The 21968-nt window shown below is 53.0% G+C and overlaps 2 protein-coding genes across 4 annotated transcripts in view; one reads left to right on the forward strand and one right to left on the reverse strand.

Annotated features, from left to right (window-relative positions):
* The window catches only part of SMIM35 (small integral membrane protein 35), a 61582-nt gene that overhangs the window by 34459 nt on the left and 5155 nt on the right, over positions 1-21968 (reverse strand). The window contains exon 5 of one of the 3 annotated variants that reach the window (XM_034665863.1): positions 14276-14547. The exons of 1 other annotated variant lie outside the window; for it this stretch is intronic. The gene's annotated coding sequence lies outside the window, so the exon portion shown is untranslated. Of the gene's footprint in view, positions 1-14275; positions 14548-15290; positions 15954-21968 lie in introns of those variants that run through there. One more of the 3 variants, XM_034665866.1, reaches the window with a different exon arrangement.
* IL10RA (interleukin 10 receptor subunit alpha) lies at positions 309-14252 on the forward strand. Its single transcript, XM_011237504.3, has 7 exons — positions 309-481; positions 2532-2646; positions 3241-3425; positions 4301-4470; positions 5071-5221; positions 6544-6665; positions 9940-14252. The coding sequence occupies exons 1-7, from the start codon at positions 415-417 to the stop codon at positions 10855-10857; spliced, it is 1728 nt and encodes a 575-aa protein (XP_011235806.1). The 5' UTR covers positions 309-414; the 3' UTR covers positions 10858-14252.

The following is a 21968-nucleotide window of genomic DNA, read 5'->3' on the forward strand; positions in this document are numbered from 1 at the left end:
CTGACACCCTCAGCGCACCCTCTGCACCACCGCCACTCCCACCCAGGCAGCCCAGGCCTCATTGACGAGATCGCGGCGGGGGGCCTGGGAAGCCGGGAGGGAAGGATTGGTCAAAGCCCCGCCCCCGGCCCGGGACAGCCCAGCGCCCGCCGGGCCGCAGCATCCTCCCCATCCGCGGGGGTGGCCAGCGCTCCGCTGTGCGCAAGCGGCCCCGCACGGGCATCCGGACATTCGGCCTCGGGGGCGGGGCGTCCAGGGGCCCGCCCCCTCTGACGTCAGCCTCGCGGGGCGTGGGCGCGACTGCCAGCCAGCCCCAGCTTTCAGAGGCAGAGCCGCGGAGCCACGGCTGGAGGCGCGCAGCCTGCTCCTTGCGCTGGCTTCGGCTTCGACCCCAGATGATGCGGCGCGCCCAGGATGCTGCCGCGCCTGGTAGTGCTGCTGGTGGTGCTCCTCAGCGTGAACCTCGGCTCCTGCGCGCGCGGTAAGGATCCCAGCCCCCCCTGCCCTCTCCGCGCCCGCCTGGCGGGGCTGAGTCCCCGACTCCTGCTCTTCGTCGCCCCTACGTTAAAGTTGTACGTTCCACGGAGAACCCTGTCTCTGGCTGTCCCTCGCGGGGGGGGGGGGGGGGGGGGGGTCCATTGCCTACTCCCTCCCAGAAGCTCCCTTATTCCGGCAAGCCTGGGTCTCAGGCTCCCCACTGTGGAAGTGAAAGAGCATGAAATTGATTGGGGTGGGTGAACAGAGAAGTTCAATGACACCCACCCACGCACCTCCAGTTTATCTTCCATCCACCTCCAAGCGAGTCAGAAACTTAGTCCTGGCCTTTTTTTGTTGTTCTGGTTCAAGTGGTAAGAATGCTTTCCCCTCTGTGGAATAACTTTGATCCCCCATCTGATTCCACCTTCCCTTAGCCCTCCACTTAACCTGTTTCTTCCCCCATGCCATCCCCCCCAGCCCAGGTATTGCCCCCTACTATCACCTGTTGCTCCATCTAGTCATCCCTGCTCCTTCTTTAGCCCCTAAGTGCTCCCACTGCCACCTGCCTCCCTCTTCCTCCTGCTACCCCTTAGCTCAATCTTCTAACCCAGCCAGCTATCCTGGAAAATTTCTGCAAGGGAAAAAAGTAAAGTCTGGAGAGAGAATACTGGGGCAGGGAGGTGGAGACACGGAGAGTGGAGCCAGGGAGAGCAGGGACTGAAACTGCGTCTACACCAAAATACTAAGTAAAACCTGCAGTCAGGCTATTCACATGATCGAGAGCTGAGTCGGGGATATGGAGCCCCAACACCACAAAGACCCACTGCATTTCTCACTTTCTATCTAACGTTTTGAAATCGAAACACAGCCTTGAGGATCAAAGATAGTGTAAGAAAGAAAGCAAGGGACAGGGGAGATGTACTTTCTAAGTGCAAATGACAATTCTAGAAGAAGCATTACTAGAGAGATGGAGAGAAGTTAGAGAACAAAGGAAGCCCGAGAGAGTGGCTGGCAGATCGAGAGACATGAAGGGATTGAGGAGGAGAGAAGAGGAACAGACTGGCTATTGGCCTTGACCTACGTAATCACACTTGATTGGCAAGACTTTTAGAGTAGGTGTATTTATTACATTCTTACAAATGAGAGGTTCGGTGAGTTAAGTAATTTGCCCAAGTCACACTGGCAAGTGTTAGTTTGAAGCTTCTGAAGTTGGAGTGTCCCAACGGTGAAGGGGGGGGGGGCAGGAGATCGAGTTAGACGGTGGTATTTAGTATCTCACGGCGGAGCCAAGGGTGCTGGCTCTGTGTGGAAATGTCAGCACAGTCTACAACCAGACCTGCTTCGTTCTGTCGGTCCTCACCCAGCCTACAGCCCTTCTAGACGTGGGGGAATGTGGCAAGCATTCAGCTTGGGGTTGCCCAGGAGACCTATGAAGAGAAACAGGCAGATGCCAACAAGCAGGCTATTTGTGTACCCCAAGAACTCCAGAGAGGAGGCCTCAGGCTGGAGCCAAGGCTAGGGCCAGGGTAGGGACCAGGGATGGGGATGGGGGCCAGCCTTGGGATGAGGCTGGAGCAAAGACAGGGACAAGCTTATCTGAGGTGAGATCTCACTGCAGACAGACATAACTTAGCCCTGGCCCGTGCCTTCTCTCCGGGGATACATCAGACTCAGCTTGACTCCTCTTAGCCACCACTTCTATTACTGATCCCAGACAGCAATCTAAGGGATACAGCACTAGCTCTGCAATCAGACACATGTGGATTCACCCTGCCCCTTACTAGCTCCATTGGCCTTGGGCAAGTCATTCAACCTTTCTGAGTCTCCACTTCTTCTCCAGTAAAATTGGGGTCGTAAATGCCTACCTTGTAAGGCTGGTTGTGAGAATTAACTGAAACAACATATGTATTTAGCAGACAGTCCAGTTCATAGTAAAGTAGTCAATAAGTGGAAGCTGGTAGGAGCATGGCCACCACCATCATCACATCGTCACCGTCACTGCTGGGGGTGGGCTCTGCAAACTCTGATACTGACATTCTTCTCCCCGGGGACAGAACTGCCCAGCCCTCCATCTGTGTGGTTTGAAGCAGAATTTTTCTCCCACGTCCTCCGCTGGACTCCCATCCCCAAACCATCAAACAGCACCTGCTATGAAGTAGAGCTTCTGAGGTATGGAGAGGGGAGGATGGAGAAAGGAGGGAGGTGGGTGCGGGAGGGGGTGCACGCATCCCCTTCACTTCCCTGGCACGGGAGGACATACCCATCTTGTTATTGAGGTAACACCGGGAAAGACCCTGGCATATAGCCATCAGTTGACAAGGACTGGTTGAGCCCCATATGTGTTGAGCAGTGTGCTGGGAACTCTGGGATGAGAAAGCCAAGGTATTTCCCTTACCCTCAAGTTTTTTCCATCTTATTGGAAAAACAGGAAATGCACCCACAGTGTAATTAGAAAACAAGGAAACCCTAATAGACTACAAATGTTCATTGGGAGAAAGCCCGAGAAGTCAGGCTGTATTGCAGTGGGAAGCAGGTTTTCCTGGAGGAGTTGGAGATCTGTTAGATATTCCAATCTAAGAAAAATTGGTACGTGGTCCCAGAACCAAGACAGATCCTCTTGCAGCTAGATGCCCGGGATCAGAGAAAATACCCTGCGGGCTGTACCTCATGGGGGCTCTCTCCCTGGGCCCCTTGCTTTCCTCTTAAAGGAGGTAGGTTTGAACTTAAGTTCTTCTACCAGTGCCTTTCCTGATATCTCCCCAGGTATGGGATAGAACCCTGGAAGTCCATCCCCAGCTGCAGCCAGACCCCGGTGTCGTTCTGTGATCTCACTATGGTGACCCTGGACCTGTACCACAACAATGGCTACCGAGCCAAAGTCCGCACGGTGGATGGAAACCAGTACTCCAACTGGACCTTCACCAACACCCGCTTCTCCGTGGATGAAGGTGCTTTTCCTCCCCTGGGCCTAGACGATGGCTTTGGGGATTCTTTCCTGCCAGAAACTCCAGTCTAGAATGTGACTCTGTTCCTGTAGCTCGCTATCCCGCCAGGCTTCCTGGCCAAGGACCTAGTTGCCCAAACATCTAGTCAGGACTTTTGAGAAGACTTAGATGAAAATAGCCAAGTTGTTCAAGATTTAAAAGGGAACTGGAGTTGTTTATCCTACAGAAGAGAAGTCTTGGGGTGAGTTGGAGCAGCTGAGTCACAAGGGCCAGAACTGTGTACTTGTAGGGTTCTGGAAGAGGAAGTGAATCCATAAGCACTTAGCACAGGGCAGCAAACAGTAGGCAGAATTGGATCCAGTCCTCAGTCCCTTAGGGCCGAACTCCCAGTGATCAGGGTGGGAGGCTTTGAAACAGGGAGATGCTACTGAAGAAGGGCTGGGGGTCTCTCTCAGCAGAGGTAAGAGAAAAGGGTAAGCCCCAGACTTGATGGGATTTTTCCATTCTACAAACTGGAATTGACCATGCTCTATATGTGTGTGGTGAGCCAGCTCTGCAAAATTCAGAGTCAGAACCAATGTTCTTCCAGGTCTTTGGGCCAGTGCTCAGCTGGCTACAGAAACATTACATGAGGAATGTGTTTAAAAAATCAATGTTTCCAGGGCCCACCTTCAAAAATTCAAATTCCCTGTGTCTTGAGTGGACCCGGGGCATCTGTATTTACAAGGTACTCCCCAGGAAGTCCTTATGTGCTGCCAGGTTGGAAACTGGAGGCCCAGGTTTTAGGGTGGGTAAAGCTTGACTCTAGAGGCCCAGTGTGGACGGGGCACCCAGACCCTCCCCGGCCTGCAGGCCTCATCATTTTGCTTCCCCACCAGTGACTCTGACGGTTGGCGGCGTGAAGCTAGAGGTGCACAATGGCATCATCCTCGGGAAGATCCAGCCCCCCAGGCCCAAGCTAGCCCCTATGGGCGACACTTACGAAAGCATCTTCCAACACTTCCGCGAGTATGAGATTCAGATCCGCAAGGTGCCGGGGAACTATACGGTAAGGGCCTCCCCAGGGCCGCAGGACATCTGTGTTTATAATGCAGTGGGCTCCCTGGACCTCCCTGTCCCTGGGGCTGGCAGCAATTTGTGCATCCCTGGGGAACCTTGCAGGCAGAGTAGAGGGAGGTCATGGGGCAGGGGAAGGAGCTGAGATGACCTCAGCCCTCAAACCTATGTTCCTGCCAGGTGGCAGGGAAGACACTGCCCACTCGTGTCAGGCACCACGCAAAACATTTAATAGCTACTATTCCTGATCCCCTCACAGGTGGATATTTTATTCCATTTTATAAATGGGGAAATGAGGCTCCAAGAGGCTATGTAATTGCCCATGGACAACCCCCCCTAAGTGGGAGATCTGGAATCTGCCAGATCCATCCTCTTCCCACCATTTGGTTCCAGCCCCTTGGCATCAATAAAATGTTCCTTTTCTCTTTTGGTACAAAAAAGTCATGTCAATCACAGAGATCTTGGGCTGCGTTGATAATACCGGGTTTGTTATGTCAGGGAAAGGACACAGAGGGGGGTGGCCTGGAACATCTCTGATGGCTCTCCTGCTCTCAGCTCCCATGGTCCATGGTCTATGTTGTTTTTGTTTCAGTTCACAAAGGAGAAGGTGAAGCATGAAAACTTCAGCCTCTTACCCCCTGGAGAACTGGGAGAGTTCTGTGTCAAGGTGAAGCCGTCTGTGAGCTCCCGCATGAACAAGGGGGTATGGTCCAAGGAGGAATGCATCGTGCTCACCCGGCAGTGTGAGTCTGCTGTCGGGGTCTGCTGTCTGGGGGCGGGGAGGGAGGTAGCAAGGGCCTCATACGATCTGAAAAGCATCAGTTCAGGGCCACCGATGCCAGGGCCACGCCCCCACACAGCCCTATGAGAAAGCTGCTATTGTCTCCAGAGATGCAGGAACCGAGGCTCCGTGGGTATCAACAACTTTCTAGGGCATGGTGGCACAGCCAGGTCTCTTGATGCTGGTGTTCTGCATGAGCACAGCTGTGCTTCCCAAGAACCACCCCCACCCCCAGGCCCAGGCCCACTCTCCCAGCTTCAGTAGTTCCTATTTGTTACATCCCTCTGCTGTCCTGTCTCGGGGCTGGACACCGAAGGCCTTCTCCTTAGCCCCCCTCCCCATCGGAACTAAAGCCAGGCTCTGCACAGGTGCTGGGGAGGGGAGGGAGAGGAGGGAGGGGAGAGGTCCTGGGATGTGATGGCCATGGTCCTGTCCATGAGGATCTTACAGTCTGGCTGGGGAGACAGGGTGTGCCCAGAGGAAGCTCTAAATAGCAACTACTCAAGGCAGCCTATGTCCCACCAGTCCTGCCAGTCTGGTGTGGGCAAGGCCCGCAAAAACCAGAGTGACTCCCTACATTTCTACAGTCCGTTTCCGTTCATGAAGGACACTCACAAGTTCATTGTCATTTAGCCTCACTCTCATTTAAGCAGAGTTAAGGCACCATCCCTGTGTCAGGCTTTTTCAACATTTACTCACTGGTAGAAGAAATAGTTTGGTATACAGGTCAGGCTTCAAATGTCAGCTTTACCACTTAAGAGGTATATGACTTGGGTAAGTTACTTAAGCTCTCTGGGCTCCAGGATCGTGGTCTGTATAGGGACGATAGTAGTGTTCACCTCTTACTGTTGTTAGAAGGATCAGCTAACCTAAGTTAGGGGAGGTGGTGGACGATCAGTGCTGTGTACTTCTCAATCATGTTGTAGGCACTATTATTTTTCCCATTTTAGTGATGGGGCAACCGAGGCTCAAGAGAGGCTGAGTCAGCGGTGGAGCTGGGATTGGAGCCAGGCCTCCATTCTTACCTGCTATACCATCCAGCCCCCCTGTTCCACGTGCTGTGGTGTGAATTGTGTGCAGAGCTGAAGTAAAGCCAGTGTGTCTAGTGAGGGAATGCCTTTAGGACAGAGGTTAGAAGGCCAGGCAGGGATTTCCAAGGATCCAGAAGCATCTGGTTGTGGCCTAAAGGAGGCCTAGGGGATCACCTGGGCCACGGAGTGGCTCCTGAGAGTGGCTGTGGACTCCCAGGAGCCAGGCCGCAAACACATCTCTCTGGGCCCGCAGATTTCACCGCGACCAACCTCAGCATCTTCTTCATCTTCGTCCTGCTGCTGTGCGGAGCCCTGGCCTACTGCCTGGCCCTCCACCTGTACGTGAGGCGCCGCAAGAAGCTGCCCTCCGTCCTGGTGAGTCTCGGGGGAAGGCCGCTGGCCCACCCTTCCTTGCCGTGCCAGGACTCCAGGAGACGGGAGGCTTCCTCCCAGAAAGTCCCTTCCCTCAGTCCTGACATTATCAGGAGGCCCCTTCATCAAGGACTGTGACGACAGGGGGGGGCATAAATGCAAAGCCCAGTGCTGAGAACATTGCCTCCTAAGGGCCCCCAATAAGACACATACTGAGTGGTCCCAACCCCCCTCCCCCCGTGTCATTTTGTTACTATTTACTAATAATTGACCATGGGCCAGCCCCTATGCATTAGTACCTCTGAGGCAGGGGGGATTATCCTCATTTTACAAAGGAGGAAACTGAGGCATGGAGCAGCTGTGACACGCACGGGGGCCATGTAAAGAGCCAGGAAAAGACAGGACGAGCCTGGGCTTTCCCACCCCTGCCAGCTGGTAATGTTAAGTGCTCCAGAAGAAGTAGAACATGGGGCTGGAAGCCCAGGCCTACGGCTGCTGCCAGAATGGCAGAGAGCAGAATGGGGGGTACTGCCTGGGAGTTGGGGTCATGGAGGTGGCCAGAGTCTCCGCCCCCCTTCCCGAGTGTCTCCTCTCACCACGCAGTGCCAGCAACTGCTGCACTTATGCTAAGCCAGCTTCCAGAATTCAGCTTGCAGCACTGAGCAACATTGCCAAACCCCCACCTGTCCCACCTGGGATTCAGGCTGTTCCGAAGGTTGCCGCCACATCTCCACGGAGCCCATTATGGAGAGGGCCGCAGGCTCTGCTGGGAAGGACCGGCTCCATCAGGGAGGTGGGGGTCCCAGGAAAGGCCACAGCTGGGAAGGCACCCCCCCCCGAGGGATCCCAGGATTACTAGGAAAAATAAGGAGAGAGACAAAGACCCTCTTAGGGTCTTTGTCCAGGCAGCAAAGGACTGTGTTCCTAGCTCCAGTGCCCTGGGTAGAGTGGTATGGCAAGGAGACTGGGGACAGGCAGCCCCTACAGCCTTACAGGATTAAAAAGTTCTTCCTTGTGTCTAACTGAAGTATGTAACTCATTGTCCCTTCTCTGTGCTCCGAGGAGATTCCATCCACAAACACGTATGCATCGGCCTGTGTAACAGGTGCTCTGAGCTGGGCCTGGAGCCTGGATGGGGGCTGCCCTCAGGGATGGACGATGAAAAAGCAAAGGGGTGAGGGAGGGGTGGTCCTGGTAACTGGAGCGGGGATTCCTCATTGGGCATCAAGAAGAGCATCTAGGAAGAGACAGTGAAGTGGCAATCGAGCTACAGTTATTGAGCACCAATGACAGGCCAGATGTGGTCCAGGAAGAAGCTGATTCATGTGGCCCCTGGTCCCAAGGGGTTGATTACAGCCCGGTAGGGCAGCCGGCGTAGAGCCTAGTACTTCTAAAGCAAGCCAGAGAAAGAGGCACAGGTCCAAAATGCCAAAGAGACAACATGCAGTCTCTGGGTTTTCGTTCCTGTGTGCCATGTGGATCACAGAAGTGAGCTCTCCTTGAGAATGTTCTCCTCCTCAAGATAAATGCAGCCCGGTTGCCTTCATCTAATGACAGTGGTCATTACTAACTTAATGAGTAACTTCGAGGGCACAGAACACTTGTGCATTCATATGCTTATTCCCACTCATGAGCTGTTTTGATCAGATCTTTGAATAAATGGAGATTTCAGATCAGGATAGTGGAGTACAAATCACAGGTTTGTCCTTTGCTGCTGTGACTTTGTGCAAGTCATTTCACTTCTCTCCCTAGAGGCTGGAGAGTAAATTTCAATTTGCCCAGTATTTACCGAGTGCTTTCTCTGTACCAGGCACTGTTGTAAGCACTTGCCGTGCACTAACTACAACATGAGGAGGCAAGTACTATCACTATTTCCGTTTTATAGGCGAGGAACTAAAGCACACAGGACAAATAATTCAGCCAAGGTGACACAATAAAAGGCAGAGCTGGGATTTGAACCATGGAGTCTAGCTCCAGAAACAGATATCCTTAATCACCAACCTGTGTGATATTCATAGGAACTCAACCAGTAGGAGTTGTATTCGAGTCCAAACTTAAAAAAGGAATGAGGGCAGGTGTGCAACAGTGAGTAAGTCAGTCAACAAACCTTATGAGTGCCTCATATGTGCCAGCTCAGTTTAAGCTCCGAGAACAGAGTAGCAGACAAAACTAGACAGCTCCTGTCCTCAGGGAGCTTATAATCTGCTTGGTGTGGGGAGTAAATGTGGTTAGATAGCAGGCCACAGTGGGAGGCAGAAAATAAATTTTAAAAGAATTTCAGGAGCCAAGTGCTAAGAAGTAGTAAACCCGGTGAACGTAGAGAGTGTCGGAGCTCTGCTTTAGCCAGGGTGGTCAGGAAGGCCTCTCTGGGGAGGAACGTCTGAGCTGAGACCCAAATGATAGGACGACACAGCCAGGGAAAGTGCTGAGAGAAGAGTGTTCCCACCACAGGGCATAGCACGTGCAAAGGCCCTGAGAGCACTGAGCTGCTGCATGAGCAGAAAGAACCCCAGTGTGGCTGAGACGGAACAGCTAGGGGGAAAGGGATTAAATGACTTTCCCTGGGACTCTGGGCAGGTTGTGGGGAGCAGGTCCTCCCCCGCTGCTAGTTCTGTGCTCCATCCACTGCCCTACGTGGCAGCCACCCTGTGTTTGCACAAGTCACAGCTTGGGGGGTGGAGAACTTAATTTGGTGTCTCACAGCCAGCATTTTAAAAAATGAAATGGACGAGCGAGGATAACAGAGAGGATGGGATAGGACAGAGTAGGACAGACTAGAACAGGAGTAGAACAGAGGAGAGTAGTAGTGTAGATCACGGTACCCAGGTAGTAATGAGAAGTGTTATTTTGTGAAACCGCTTTCAGTTTATGGGATATTTATATACAAGTTATTATGTCACACATTTCTTATTTGGAATCATAGTCCAAAAAAGTTTGAAACACGCTTCTAGATCTATCTAGATGAGCGCAGCTTGCTCTCAGGTTTGGAAAGGACTGCTGCTAGAGCTGAGAACATTTCTCCATTCCTGGCCGGCTCCCGTTCTGCCTGCCATTCCATCTGAGCTGCGAGCACACAGACCTGAGCCAAACCGAGAACTGCGTTAAGAGGAAAGATCGATCCTGAAGCAAAACGAGAAGCACCAGTGGCTCTGTGGGTCCCTCGGTTAGAGCAGAACCCCCTTGAGCTCGCCTCCGGGCCCTGGGGCCTCACCTGCAACACCAGAGTGGGTTCCTGCAGCTGACCTTTGCTTCTCTCGCTCTGCCCTCTCCTCTCCAGGTCTTCGAGAAGCCTCAGCCCTCCAGTTTTGTCAGCCAGCTTCCCTGCCCCGAGCCCCAGGATGCCATCCACCTCCTGGACGAGGAGGCCTTCCCCAAAGTGTCCCCAGAGCTGAAGAACTCAGAACTACACGGCAGCACGGACAGTGGCTTTGGCAGTGCCAAGCCATCCCTGCAGAATGAAGAGCCCCAGTTCCTCCTCCCTGCCCCCCACCCACAGGCTGGGGGGACCGTGGGCAAGGGGGCACCCCTGGAGCTGGAGAGCAGCTGCAGTGGTGGCAGCAGCACAGACAGCGGGATCTGCTTGCAGGAACCCAGGCTGAGTCCTGGCACTGGCCCCAGCTGGAAGCAGCAGGTGGGGAACAGCAGCCAGGACCAGGACGACAGTGGCATTGGCCTCGTCCAGAACTCTGAAGGGCAGCCTGGGGACGGGCAGGGTGGCTCCGCCTTGGGCCATGTCAATCCTCCCGGGCCTGAGGCATCTGGGGAAGAAGACCCAGACTCAGTGGCATTCCGGGGCTACCTGAAGCAGACCAGATGCACAGAGGAGAAAGCAGCTAAGACAGGCTGCCTGGAGGAAGAGTCCTCCTCGACAGATAGCCTTGGCCCCAAGTTCAGGACATGCCTAGATGCCGAGGCAGGCTGGCCTCCACCAGTGCCAGCCAAGGGCTATTTGAAACAGGACCCAGGAATGACTGTCACTCCCTCAGGTACCTCAACTGGACAGTGGGACCAGCCAATGGAGGAATGGTCGCTCCTGGGCTTGACCAGCTGTGGTGACCTAGGAGAATCTGACTGGAGCTTGGCCCATGATCTTGCCTCTCTGGACTGTTTGGCAGCCCCAGGCAGTCTCCTGGGCAGCTTTGACTCAAACCTGGTCACCCTGCCACTAATCTCCAGCCTCCACTCGAATGAGTGACTGAGGCTAAGGGGCTGCTTTTGATTTCAGCCACAAGGGCCCCCTGGAGTCAGAAGTGATGCGTAGAGGCCAGTGTGGGCACTCTTCTGCAAGCCCAGTGGGGCCAGCCCTCGTCAGGCCCAGCAGGGCTGGCTAAGGGGCCCAGGGCAGAGCGAGATGCTCTTGCTCAACTATCGCAGACGCATGGGTGGCGTCGGCCTGCGCTGCAGGAGGGTTCCAGACTCTGGCAGAGCCAGGAAGGGCAGGGCAGACATCTCCCTCCTTGGGGCTCTTCCTGTACTGTAAAAGATTATTTGCTCAGGGGAATCACAGGGTTTTCTGGAATTGTGGGGAGGCCCAAGCTGAAGTCATTCAGACCCAGGCCTCCCCCTTAGACCAGCTAAGTGCCAGGGCCTCCAGCCGGATGGAGGCTTGGGAGGGTGGGGGCTTCCCTGCCAAGGTCATTTCTTGGAGAACAAAAGAGGGAGCAGAGACCAAGTTTGATCTCTGGATGGTCAGAGCTGGTCAGCCTGGGATGGTCACATGGAGAAGCTTCCTAGCTGGCAGTCCTCCCAGGCAGGGAGCTTGTCACGAAAGATCTTAAGATGTATCTGTCCTGGTCAGTCAGTCAGTCAGCCAACCATTGTTATGGAGCCACGGGGGGTTGAAGCCCCTTCCACGAAAAGCAGACTGACTTTTACTGACTACTCTTACTACCTCTACCCTGTTGCCCCCACCACCTTACTGATGGTACCAGAGTAACCAGGTTTCTTTGTACTGGGCAAAACTCAACCCTTCAGATGGTCTCTGGGCTTGGGCACGAGCTCACCTGCCCCAGAGGGTCAGGGTCGGGACCTATACTTGTGTTCACTGCTAGCATCCAGCTACAGACCCACAGGACACGGCCCTGGGCTCAGACCTCTGCGTGCTCAGGTCCGGCTGTCTGAGTTGGCCTAGCCACTTATTCTCAGTGGCCCGCTTATCCTCTGATAACATGGCTGGAGTAATGACTCAATCTCCACTCGGCCGTCCATGCTGGATGTTAACCAAGCTGGTGTCAGAGGTGACGTCTCCAGCCTGGTGTGACCCTGAGCAGGGAGGAAGTGGACTGCAGAACCCATGTCTGCACAGAGCCAGCTTCTTTCTCATGCTGGGGATTAACAGATGGAGCAGAAGTCCGTGTGTCATGCTAAGAGGACTACCCGACCCTGGGCCCAGGAAGGGGACAGGTGTGGGCCCTGCCTCCCTACAGTCCATTTGGATTCTATCTTCAAAGCCAGTTTACAGCCCTCGGGCAAGGAAGCTGGGGGGAGTGACAGGCCTGGGGTCTGTCCCCTTCCAGGGTCACCACTTGGCCTTGCAGTCTTCTGTGGCATTCTGAGAAGAGACACTCCCGCTCAGGGAATCCACCCAGAACCACCCCCAACTCCCCCACCACGTCCTCCCAGAGGCTCTGATGTGCCAGTGTGATAACTGAACTCCCTCGCGACACTCAGGGTTCCCCTGGAAGGGTTATTTATTCTGTTCCCCTATTTATTGAAGCAGCAGCACAGCACAGTGCAAGGGTCCCGGGTCTTTCAAGAACCTGGAGGTTCTTGTTCTGATCCCACCGTTTTAGCGTCTCATCTGTACACCGGAGGGTCTCAGTTTCTTCGTCTGTAAAACCACGCCTGACGCGTTCACAGACGGATGTGAGGCCCCCTCGAGGCAGTGGACCCGAATGTGCCCTGCATGCAAGGCTCTGTAAATCAGCGACGTATGCTTTTTACTTCAATAAACCATCAGGACCTCAGGAATCATGTGAAACCTGTCAAATTTCTGACGACAGGGTGGCTGGTGGAAGCCTCAAGTTGTTGATAATCGAGGTTGATAACGAGTAAGATGTGTGATGTCGCTTTAGCAGCAACGAAGACTTGGGCTCCAGTCAGACACAGGAGTCCTCACACTGACATGAAGTATGGAATGGAATGGAATGGAATGGAGGGTTCTTTCTGAAAGCTGAAAAGGGAACGTATAACACAGTGTTTGGAGTGTGGCGTCTGGCCAGTTGGAAGAGAGACCAGACCTCCCTGGAGCCCTGCCACCTGCTCCCCTCGATGTGGAGGCGCGTCCCAGGGGTGCTTCTCATAAGTGCGGAAGCCATCGGCAACCGATTCTGAGAGCAGCCTGCCCCTTCCACGAAAAGCCACACGTGGGTTTGAGTCTCTCCCCAAGCTCAGCTGTGCGGATGGGGCAAATTCAGGGCCCAGGCCAGTCACCAGGGCACGTTCCTCTTTGTCCCATCCTGGATCCTTGAGGAGGTGGATGGGGACACCTTATCCCCTTTCCTCTGTGTCATCTCCAACGATGCTTCTCCCAGTTTCACTCTGGGGAAACAAATCAGTTCTGGGGAAGCCCGAACCTATCATCTTCAGAGAACTTGACTAATATCATGCCATTTGGTACCGCTCAGACTTTTGCCCTGGAGGCCTCCCTGTCCTATTGGTAAGAGGTATGGGGTCTCCTGGAAATGGGTGTTAGAGATGGCCTCTGCCCCCAGGAAAAAGCCCTTAAGGCACGTTGGATGGAGAGCAGCAGACAGGTGAATACAAAGATGGAGAGAATAAGCGGAATCAGCACCCTAGGCGAGTGGGGCCAGAAGAGACCAAACGCGGAGCAGCTGGGAGAACGGAGTCCGAGGACATGGGCTGTGCTGCAGCCCTCGCCAGCTTTCCTTGGGAGGCATGAACAGGAGTTTGCGCTGGTCAGCCCAGCCCAGGCCCGGCTTGTGGGGGAACGGAGTCCTTCCTGCAGCTGGTGCTGAGACGCTCACGGGCTTCTTGGGAATTGGATTCAAGTCCCCCACAGAAGGTCTTTTGTTCTTAAACTGAGTAATCTCCCTCGAGGGCTTTTCCAGGCTGAGGAATGTGTGATTCTGCGTTTCTATGAGCTAACGGAACTTCCTCTTAGTAAGGAGAGAGGGGAAATGGACCAACGTAGACTGAAGAGGAAATTTCTGGTGAACTGTGTTTTCCCGGCTTTCTAAATAGCTGTATCAAAGAATCTGCCTTGTCTTCCCCGAAGATCTCTACCCCCTCCCCACCCCACCTGCAAGGCACACAACAACTATCCCAGAATACGTGTGGTCGCTGCAGGTGGTCACAGCCCCACGGCACACCGTGCCCTGCTGGGTAGGAGCTGTCGGAGCGCCACGTGGGGACAGGAGACGGGCACCGCAGGCCGTGCCCACCTGGGCAGCACGCTGGTGGCCACGAGAGGCAGGTTCAGGCAGCGAGGGCTGACTTTATGTAGCCCCGACCTAGAGGACACCAGATAGCGGGAGGGATGACTCATCCATTTCCTGTAGTGCTCACAGGTTTCAGGGTTACTTTTAAAGCACAGCCACAATTTGAAATTAAACGTGTTTTTATTAATGATTCACAGCACCTTTCCTCTCTTCGGGGTGGGGTGTTAGACCCAATAAACACTCTGACTAGGAAGGGTTGGGTCTGGTGGAATTTGTGTTTTAAAAGGATAACCCTGGCCAAAGCATAAGGTATGAGTCAGAAGGGACGAGGCAGGATGTAGGGAGACCTGGTTGGAGACGTGTGTAGTCAGCATTTCATTTCTTCAAGAAGCATTTTTAAGCGCCTACTGCATGCCAGATACGGTGCTCAGCCCTGGGTCCAGAGTGAACGAAAGAGGTGCAGCTTCCTAGAGGGAGCCATCTGGCTGTGAAGATAAACATCAAGCTAACAGACTAGCAGATATATCTTTACAATCAGTGGTAAGTGCCATGAAAGGAACTAAGATGGGAAAATAAGGAACGGAGACAAGAGGCAGAGAAACTGAAGAGGAAGCTGTCTTCCTTTGCTCAGGCTGCCATAACAAAATACCATCGACAAGAGACATCTCTCATCATTCTGGAGGTTGCAAGTCCAAGATCAAGGTGCCAGCCAATTTGGTTCTTGGTAAGGGCTCGCTTTCTGGCTTGCAGAAGGCCCCCTTCTCCTTTGTCCTCATGGGAGGAAGAGGGGAGCGGGGAGAGGAGAGAGGAGGAGGAGTGCAGCTAGGCAAGCACCCTGGTCTCTTTTTTTTTTTTTAATTTGAGAGAGAGAGAGAGAGAGAGAGCATGCCCTTGAGCAGGGGGAGAGGGACAGAGAATCCCCAAGCAGACTCCCTGCCTAAGCAAGGAGGCCCAACTCAAGGCTCGGTCCTGGGACCCCAAGATCATGACCTGAGCTGAGACCAAGAGCTGGCTGCCCAACCAACTGAGCCACCCAGGCGCCCCATCTTCCTCTTCCTATAGGGACACTCATCCCATCATGGGGACCCCGCCCTCATGACCTCATCTAACCCCTAACAGCCTCCCAAAGGCCCCACCTTCTGATACCATCACATTAGGAAGGGACATAAACATTCAGTCCATAACAGGCTTAAACAGTAATCCAATCCAATGACAATACTGAGCAGGGACAGCAGGAATGGAGAGCCACGTGACAGATTCAAAAGGCATTCTGCAGAGAGCACTGGCAAGACCCCATGGCAGGCTGCAGTAAAAGGGACAAAGATCCCACTCAAACGTTGAGAACGAAAGTGAAATATGCACATGGAAGGGAGACGTGGCATGGGGGAAGAGGGGAGCCGGCGAGTTCTGGATCCCTATGACAAGCCACCTAAGGAAAAAGTCCTCTGGCAATTGGCAAGCTGGGGGGTTCAGATGTGCTCGCGCTGACCCACCGGATGGGAGAGCCCACACCTGCGTGTGGAGATAAGGACACAGATCTGGCGACGGCCATGTGTCCTGCCCCCCACCTGCCATGAGAATACTCTCCTGTTGACCCCCACCTTGAGGAAAAGCAGGCTACCACCCCTGTAGAGTGACAGGAGCCATGCCTGGCATGCAGACCCCAGCCAGGGGCCTCATTAGTGCTGCAGCCCATCACGAAGGGGAGCTGATGTGTAGAGCTGGTAAGATGCGGAGTGGACATGGGTGGGGGTGGCTGGAGCAGACTGTATGTGATTGGCCAAGCTCTGCGTGTAGGGTAGCACACCCATATAGCCATATAGCTATACCCATATAGCTCTACCTACACAGGGAAGGAGGAGTCGATGGAGGTCCAGCCCTCATGATGGCCCTGGAGGAAGAGAAACATTCTTGAGGATCTTGCTGCCCGGTCACCATGGCCCTGGCAGTATCCCTTGCCTCCACTGCCCAACACTCCCACCTCCCCACCCGCAAGGGCAGCTCTCAAAGGACCACCTGCATCAGAGTCATCTGGGGGGACCTCTCTTCCTGAGCATCTCCCCAACGCCAGGCAGCTCTGAATGCTAATTCCAAGGATCCTGCTTTAGTAAACAGGTCACGGGTGATCAGGTATGAGTGACCCCCATGCACACTGATGTGTGAAGGTTACTCCTTTAGAGACGAACTTGATGATCTGATGTCTATTAAACTCTACCCTTTTCCCCACTGCCCCTAGATGGTCTCACCCAGTCCATGCCTTTAAATGCCTGTGGATGCTGATGACTGTCCCCTTACTGTCCCTTTGCTTCCACACCTGCTGCCCTAGTCTAGCAGGGTGTGATTCATACGGTATGCTTAGTCTAGTATAGCAGCCAGCAAGATTTTTATAAAATCAATTCAGGTCATGTTATTCCCCAGCTGAAAGCCCTCTCCTTTGCTCCCAGTCCAAATGAGAGGCAGAGTTCCAGTGAGTTAGTATCTGCCCCCACACACACACACCACACCCTGCAATCTCCACCTTGCCCACCCTGCTTCAAGCTCATTTCCACCTCGGGTCATTTATTCAAGTGTCTTCTCAAACACAGCCTCCTTGGGGAGGTCTTTGCTCACCACCCTACCCAAGTATCCTCCCCATGTCCATTCCATCCCTATGCCCAGCTTTCTTCCATCAAAGCACTTACTATCTGAAGTTATAGGATCTATTTACGTGTTTATTTGCTCATAGCCTCTCTCTCCCAATAAAGCAGAAGATCTATGAAGGCAGAGACTTTCTCTCTTTTGCTCACTCCTACCGTCCCACGACCAAGATCACATAGTAGATGATTTGTATTTGCTGAATGAATGAGCAAGTAAATAAATTTACAATGTAAGGTGGTAAGTGCAGTCTTAGCCTAGATTGTCCCCTCAGAAGTAAGAACCTGATTCAAGGAGTTGTGGGCAGGTGGTTTATTTGGAAGGTGGTCCCAGGAACAAGAGTGAGAAACTAGGAGAAGAAAAAGCCAAAACAAGACTATGTTATTAAGCTAGTCATGCTGGGATCAACCGGGCCTTGATCCCAGGAGCATGTAGAGGCCTCTTCCAGTGGTCCCCTGAGCACTGACAGGAGAAACCCTGATGCAGCAGCTTCTGAGCTGGCAGAGGCTACCCCCAGATGTGTTACACTCTCAGACTGCTGGTGCATGGGGCTGCATGCCCCCCCCCCCCAGAATACAAGGAGCCAGGGCGGTTAGCAAATGCTGAGCAGTGGGCACTGGAGACGAGATTTGTCAGCACGAAGTGGGAGCCCATTCAGAACTGTCTGGAATTGGGGGTGGGGCCGAGGATGCAAGGCGGGGCACTGGGGCACCTGCTGTTCATGCTTGTGAGGGAGATGTTCCCAGGGGTCACGGGGCCATATGACCCACCTAGGGAGTTCAATGCACATTTTTTGGACTGAATTGAAAGGAGTGAAGTGAGATTTATTAAATTATGCTAAGTGAGGTTGGGAGATGCTCCCCAAACTTGAGATATTATAAGATCTGAGCCCTCCATTCAAACCTGGGGCAACGAGAAGACCCATGTAATCTAGCAGGACTGAGCAGCAGAACGCACGGAAGGCCACAGGACCCTCACGTAAAGGGAGTGTTTGCCAGGCACTCAGACTAACAGACGAGTCCAGAGACAGGCTCACCTGGCAAGGCTGTTGGTCTGGAGATGCCCCACGGACAAAGAGAAAGAGGCGACGGACCCACAGAGTGAAAAGAGTGCTGGGCTGGCCCGGAACTCGGGACAGGTGGGTTCTCAGCTCACCCAGCTCACAGTCATGTCATGTCAACTCGGCCTCAGTCTTCCCAGCCAAATGCAGAGTACTCTTCAGTCTGACTTCTCTCTGTAATGCCCCGGGCATCCTGCTGTCACTGAATGTACCAATGAATGTATGCTTATTGCACCGTGAGCTCTAGAGTATGACTGACTCCCCTCTGTATCCCTGTATCCTTCACACCCAACCAATGCCTAACATACAGTAGAGGTGATCTGTAAATGTGATGAAGACTGAATGCATGAATGAATGGATTTTTCTCACAAGGAAAAGCATATGAAAGGGGTTGAAGAAGTAGGATATCCAAACGTGAGCATAGCAAGGCTGGCGATGGTAGCTTGAAACTGGGGGGTTCCTTGGGAGACATTAGATTGAGCCCCAAAGAAAGCAGGCTGAACACAAATTTGACTTTTTATCTTCAGGTCTGTCGTCGTCTTAGCTTAGCCGTATTATACCAAGGTCATTCCTTTCCCTGCAATATTTACCCTATAGCTCTTAGGTATTGTAGGGACTCGGGGCTAGAGACCAAACAGGAAGCCTAGAGCAAGGGGATGTGGTCAGGAAGCAAGGCAAAGGACCATGAAAATATTCAGCATGCAGTCATTCACTCCTTTAGCAGACAGTCATTGAGCATCTGCCATGGGCAGGCCCTCTGGGAATAGAGAAGGCAACAGTACAGATCCTTCTCCGTGGGTTACAGCTCTGCAGCGCGCATGCACACGCAGGCACACGCAGGCACACACAGGTGTCTCCACTACCTCCCCCCCACCCCCTCCCCCAGCTCTGTGGAGCTGGTCACCACTCTTTGCAACAGCCTCACAGCTGGAAGGGAACTCGCTGTCCTCAAGACCGATGGCAGGCTTACCCAAACAATGCACCTGTGCCCCACCAGCCACTGGGGCTACCACGGAACAGGAGGCTTCTTACATTTTTCCACCCATCTCCTCCCTAATGGCTTGCTGCTTCTATGTGAAAAAACTTATCCTAAGGCTTTGGGGGAGGGGAAGACAACCCCTATGGCTCTGCAGGTAAAATTCCAGGAGACAGGGACCCCACCAAGGCCTTGGCTTCCAGTGTCGCCCCACCTGTTGTTTTGTTGGTCTGTTGCTATCCGGGCAGACAGAACATTTTCACTTCTGGTCCCCAAATGTGAGAATTCACCAGGCCACTGGCTTCCTGTTTTGTACCAGATCTGCTTAAATCTCACTGCTTCTAGACAGCTTTTGATCACTAAGCAGTTTTTTAAATATAGTAATGATACGCCTATGTGCTCCCACTTTGAGGTTCTTGGACCCCTGGGGCAGAGAGCAGGCACCACAGACGCTGGCCCCTGCATGGCCACCATCATGAGGCAAGATCATTACTACACAGGGGAGCACCGCCCCCTCCTCACCAGCTCAGCCTCTTCCTGGGGCTGACCATTCCTTAAGGTAGCCTTTAAACAGAAAAAGTCACATCTGTGTGTGCTCTAGGTCAGGATCTGCATCTGATGACGGCCAGGGTTGCACACAATTGAGGACGGGCGGAGAAAAATCAAAAGCCTTCATTTTCAAAGCACCCAAGACTGGACCAGGGATAAAGTAAAGCCCAAGTTTCCTGAAGAGACTGAGAAATATTCAACATAATTTCCTGAGATATTCCTGGCTATGGCCAGAGCCAGATAAGCTACCGTAGATAACTCAGAAAAGGTAGAAGACCTGAATTTTGCCTGTAGAAAGTACCCATCAAACAGGAGAGAACACAGTTAATCTCAAGAGACACTGGGTGCCTCCACAGTGCCTAGGAGTTCCTGGCACATTATAGAAGCTGCATGAATGAATGAATGAATGAGTACAAGGGAATAATAATTCAGTTATGGGAGCCAGAGAGTATTTGTAATTAAAAGTCAGAAAACAACAGGGCTCCCGGGTGGCTCAGTCAGTTAGGCATTTGCCCCTGCTCATGCTCTCCTTCTTACCGTCTCGCTCTCTCACTCTCTCTCAAATAAACCAATAAAATCTTTAAAAAAAAAAAAAAGTGAGAAGACAACAAGATTTACCAGTCTTAAGGAAGTCTCCCTGCGGAAGTGAAAATTGAGCTGGTGTAAAGAAGGGGCAGAATTTGACAATTTGGAGGCTAAGGGAGGTATAAAAAAAATAAAAGGAAGTATAAGAAATGGACCAGCAAGAAGCTCAGAGCTGAGGACAGGGCTGTTCTCACCACACCAGGGGACCCGGAAAAGAGATTAGAGGCCAGCAGGAGGGGCCTGCTTCCTTGGGGGCCAGGAGCTCAGGGAAGTTGTGAACTTGGACAGAGGTTATAAGTGGCTCACAAGCCATTTTAAAAAAAATACATTCTTGACTGGCCTTCAGCAAATCATTTCACTGGACCCTGACCCCCTGTTCCCCCACCATGAGGATGAGGGGAGACTGCATACGGAGCCCCTGCCCTGCACTCTAATATGTGCTCAGCAAACGTCAGTTTGCTGGTAATGAAGGGTTTGATTGGAAATGGTCCGGTCTTGGATTCTGGTTAGAGTTATCCAAAGTCAAAGAAAAGGTGAGGAATATTTCAGATCCTAGACCATCGGAGTCTAAAGGAACTGCCGCAGTCACCGGTCACCTAAGTCAGAAAGTTATCACTATACTTCGTACTTGTATCTTTTGTTTAGTGAACACCTACTATGTTCCAGGTCCTATGCTAGACACTGAGAATAGAGAGATTTAAAAAAAGGTACGAGGGTTCAGTCGGTTAAGAGTCTGCCTTCAGCTCAGGTCATGATCTCAGGGTCCTGGAATCCAGCCCCGCATGAGGCTCCCTGCTCAGGGGGGGGATCTGCTTCTCCCTCTCCCTCTGCCCCTCACCCTGCTTGTGTTTCTCTCTCTCTCTGATAAATAAAATCTTAAAAAAAAAAAAACCATACAAACAAACAGATAAGATCCTTTTTCTCTTTCAGGTAAAAGAGAAGAGCCTTGGAGAAGTAGTCCAATCCTTCAATACCCAGATGCTAAAATATATGCCCATGGTGGTGAATGACTAACCCACGGCCACAGAGCACAGCAGGGCAGGTCAAGACCAGACCCTGTTCTCCCATGTTCCATCCTCATCCCACTAAGCCTGTGGTCAGGCTACACATGTGAGGCCTCACGCTCTACTCGGGCTCCAGGGCAGTCAGCAGCTGTGCAGCCTTAGGCAAAGCATGCTACCTCTCTGAGCCTCTCTCTCACCAGATGCAGTATGCAGCCAGTAACGATGCCCCACGTCACAAGGTTGCCACAAGGTTCAAGCCACAGTAACGTGCATGAAAATAATTTGTTCTCTGTGGACTGTGTGTTGTGCAAGCAGTTCCTGCTCCTTCTCCGGTCACCAGGGCATCTTTCTTCAGGACGAGGCAGCCTTCCATAGCCACAGTCGGTGTTTCTGCACTCAGCAGCATTTACTGAGTACCTCCTACGTGCTCTACTCTTAGCGGTTACTGAAGACCTATGGGACATAACCCTGCCCACAAAGGACTCACCCTGTTGTTGGTGGGGGCGGGGGGGAGGACAAACCGAGGAATCATGGTCTTTTGCCATCAGGATCAAATGGGTGGCAGCAGGTCTGGCACCCTGAGGAAAGCCACAGGGAAGGGGACACTTGAGCCAACCATGGAGACCAGCTGTGGCTGGGAAGGGTCAGCAGGGAGGGAAAAGGCATTCTGGGAAGCGCCGGCAAGGACACTAAAGAGGAACTGGCTGGCAGAGGGACCGGGAGTGGCCAGTCCATAGAAGTGCTGGCTCTCCGGACTGCCTTCTGGCTGGCCAGTGGAAAGAAGAACAGCTAAGAGGAGGGGGAGGCTCTATGGAAGGTGCTGGCATGGCCATGGGGCTGAATGCTCAACCCAACCAGACCCACAGCCAGATTTCCAGGCACCAGTTCCCCAGTCATCTCTGAACAAGCTGGAAGCTACTTTAGGGCTCTCAACGAAAATATGTTGCATCCTCGGGTGAGGCCTGGGGTGAAGGGTAACACTGTATTAGCCAGCGGGACCGAGTGCGGAAGTCAGGAAAACAAGAAGGAGGCACAGGGGACAGGGAACACGTCAGAGGACCCTAAAAGAGGAAGTAGCCCAGTCTCGGTTCCGCTCCC

Source organism: Ailuropoda melanoleuca, chromosome 8 (genome assembly GCF_002007445.2).
Source record: "Ailuropoda melanoleuca isolate Jingjing chromosome 8, ASM200744v2, whole genome shotgun sequence".
Classification (NCBI taxonomy): Eukaryota; Metazoa; Chordata; class Mammalia; order Carnivora; family Ursidae; genus Ailuropoda; species Ailuropoda melanoleuca.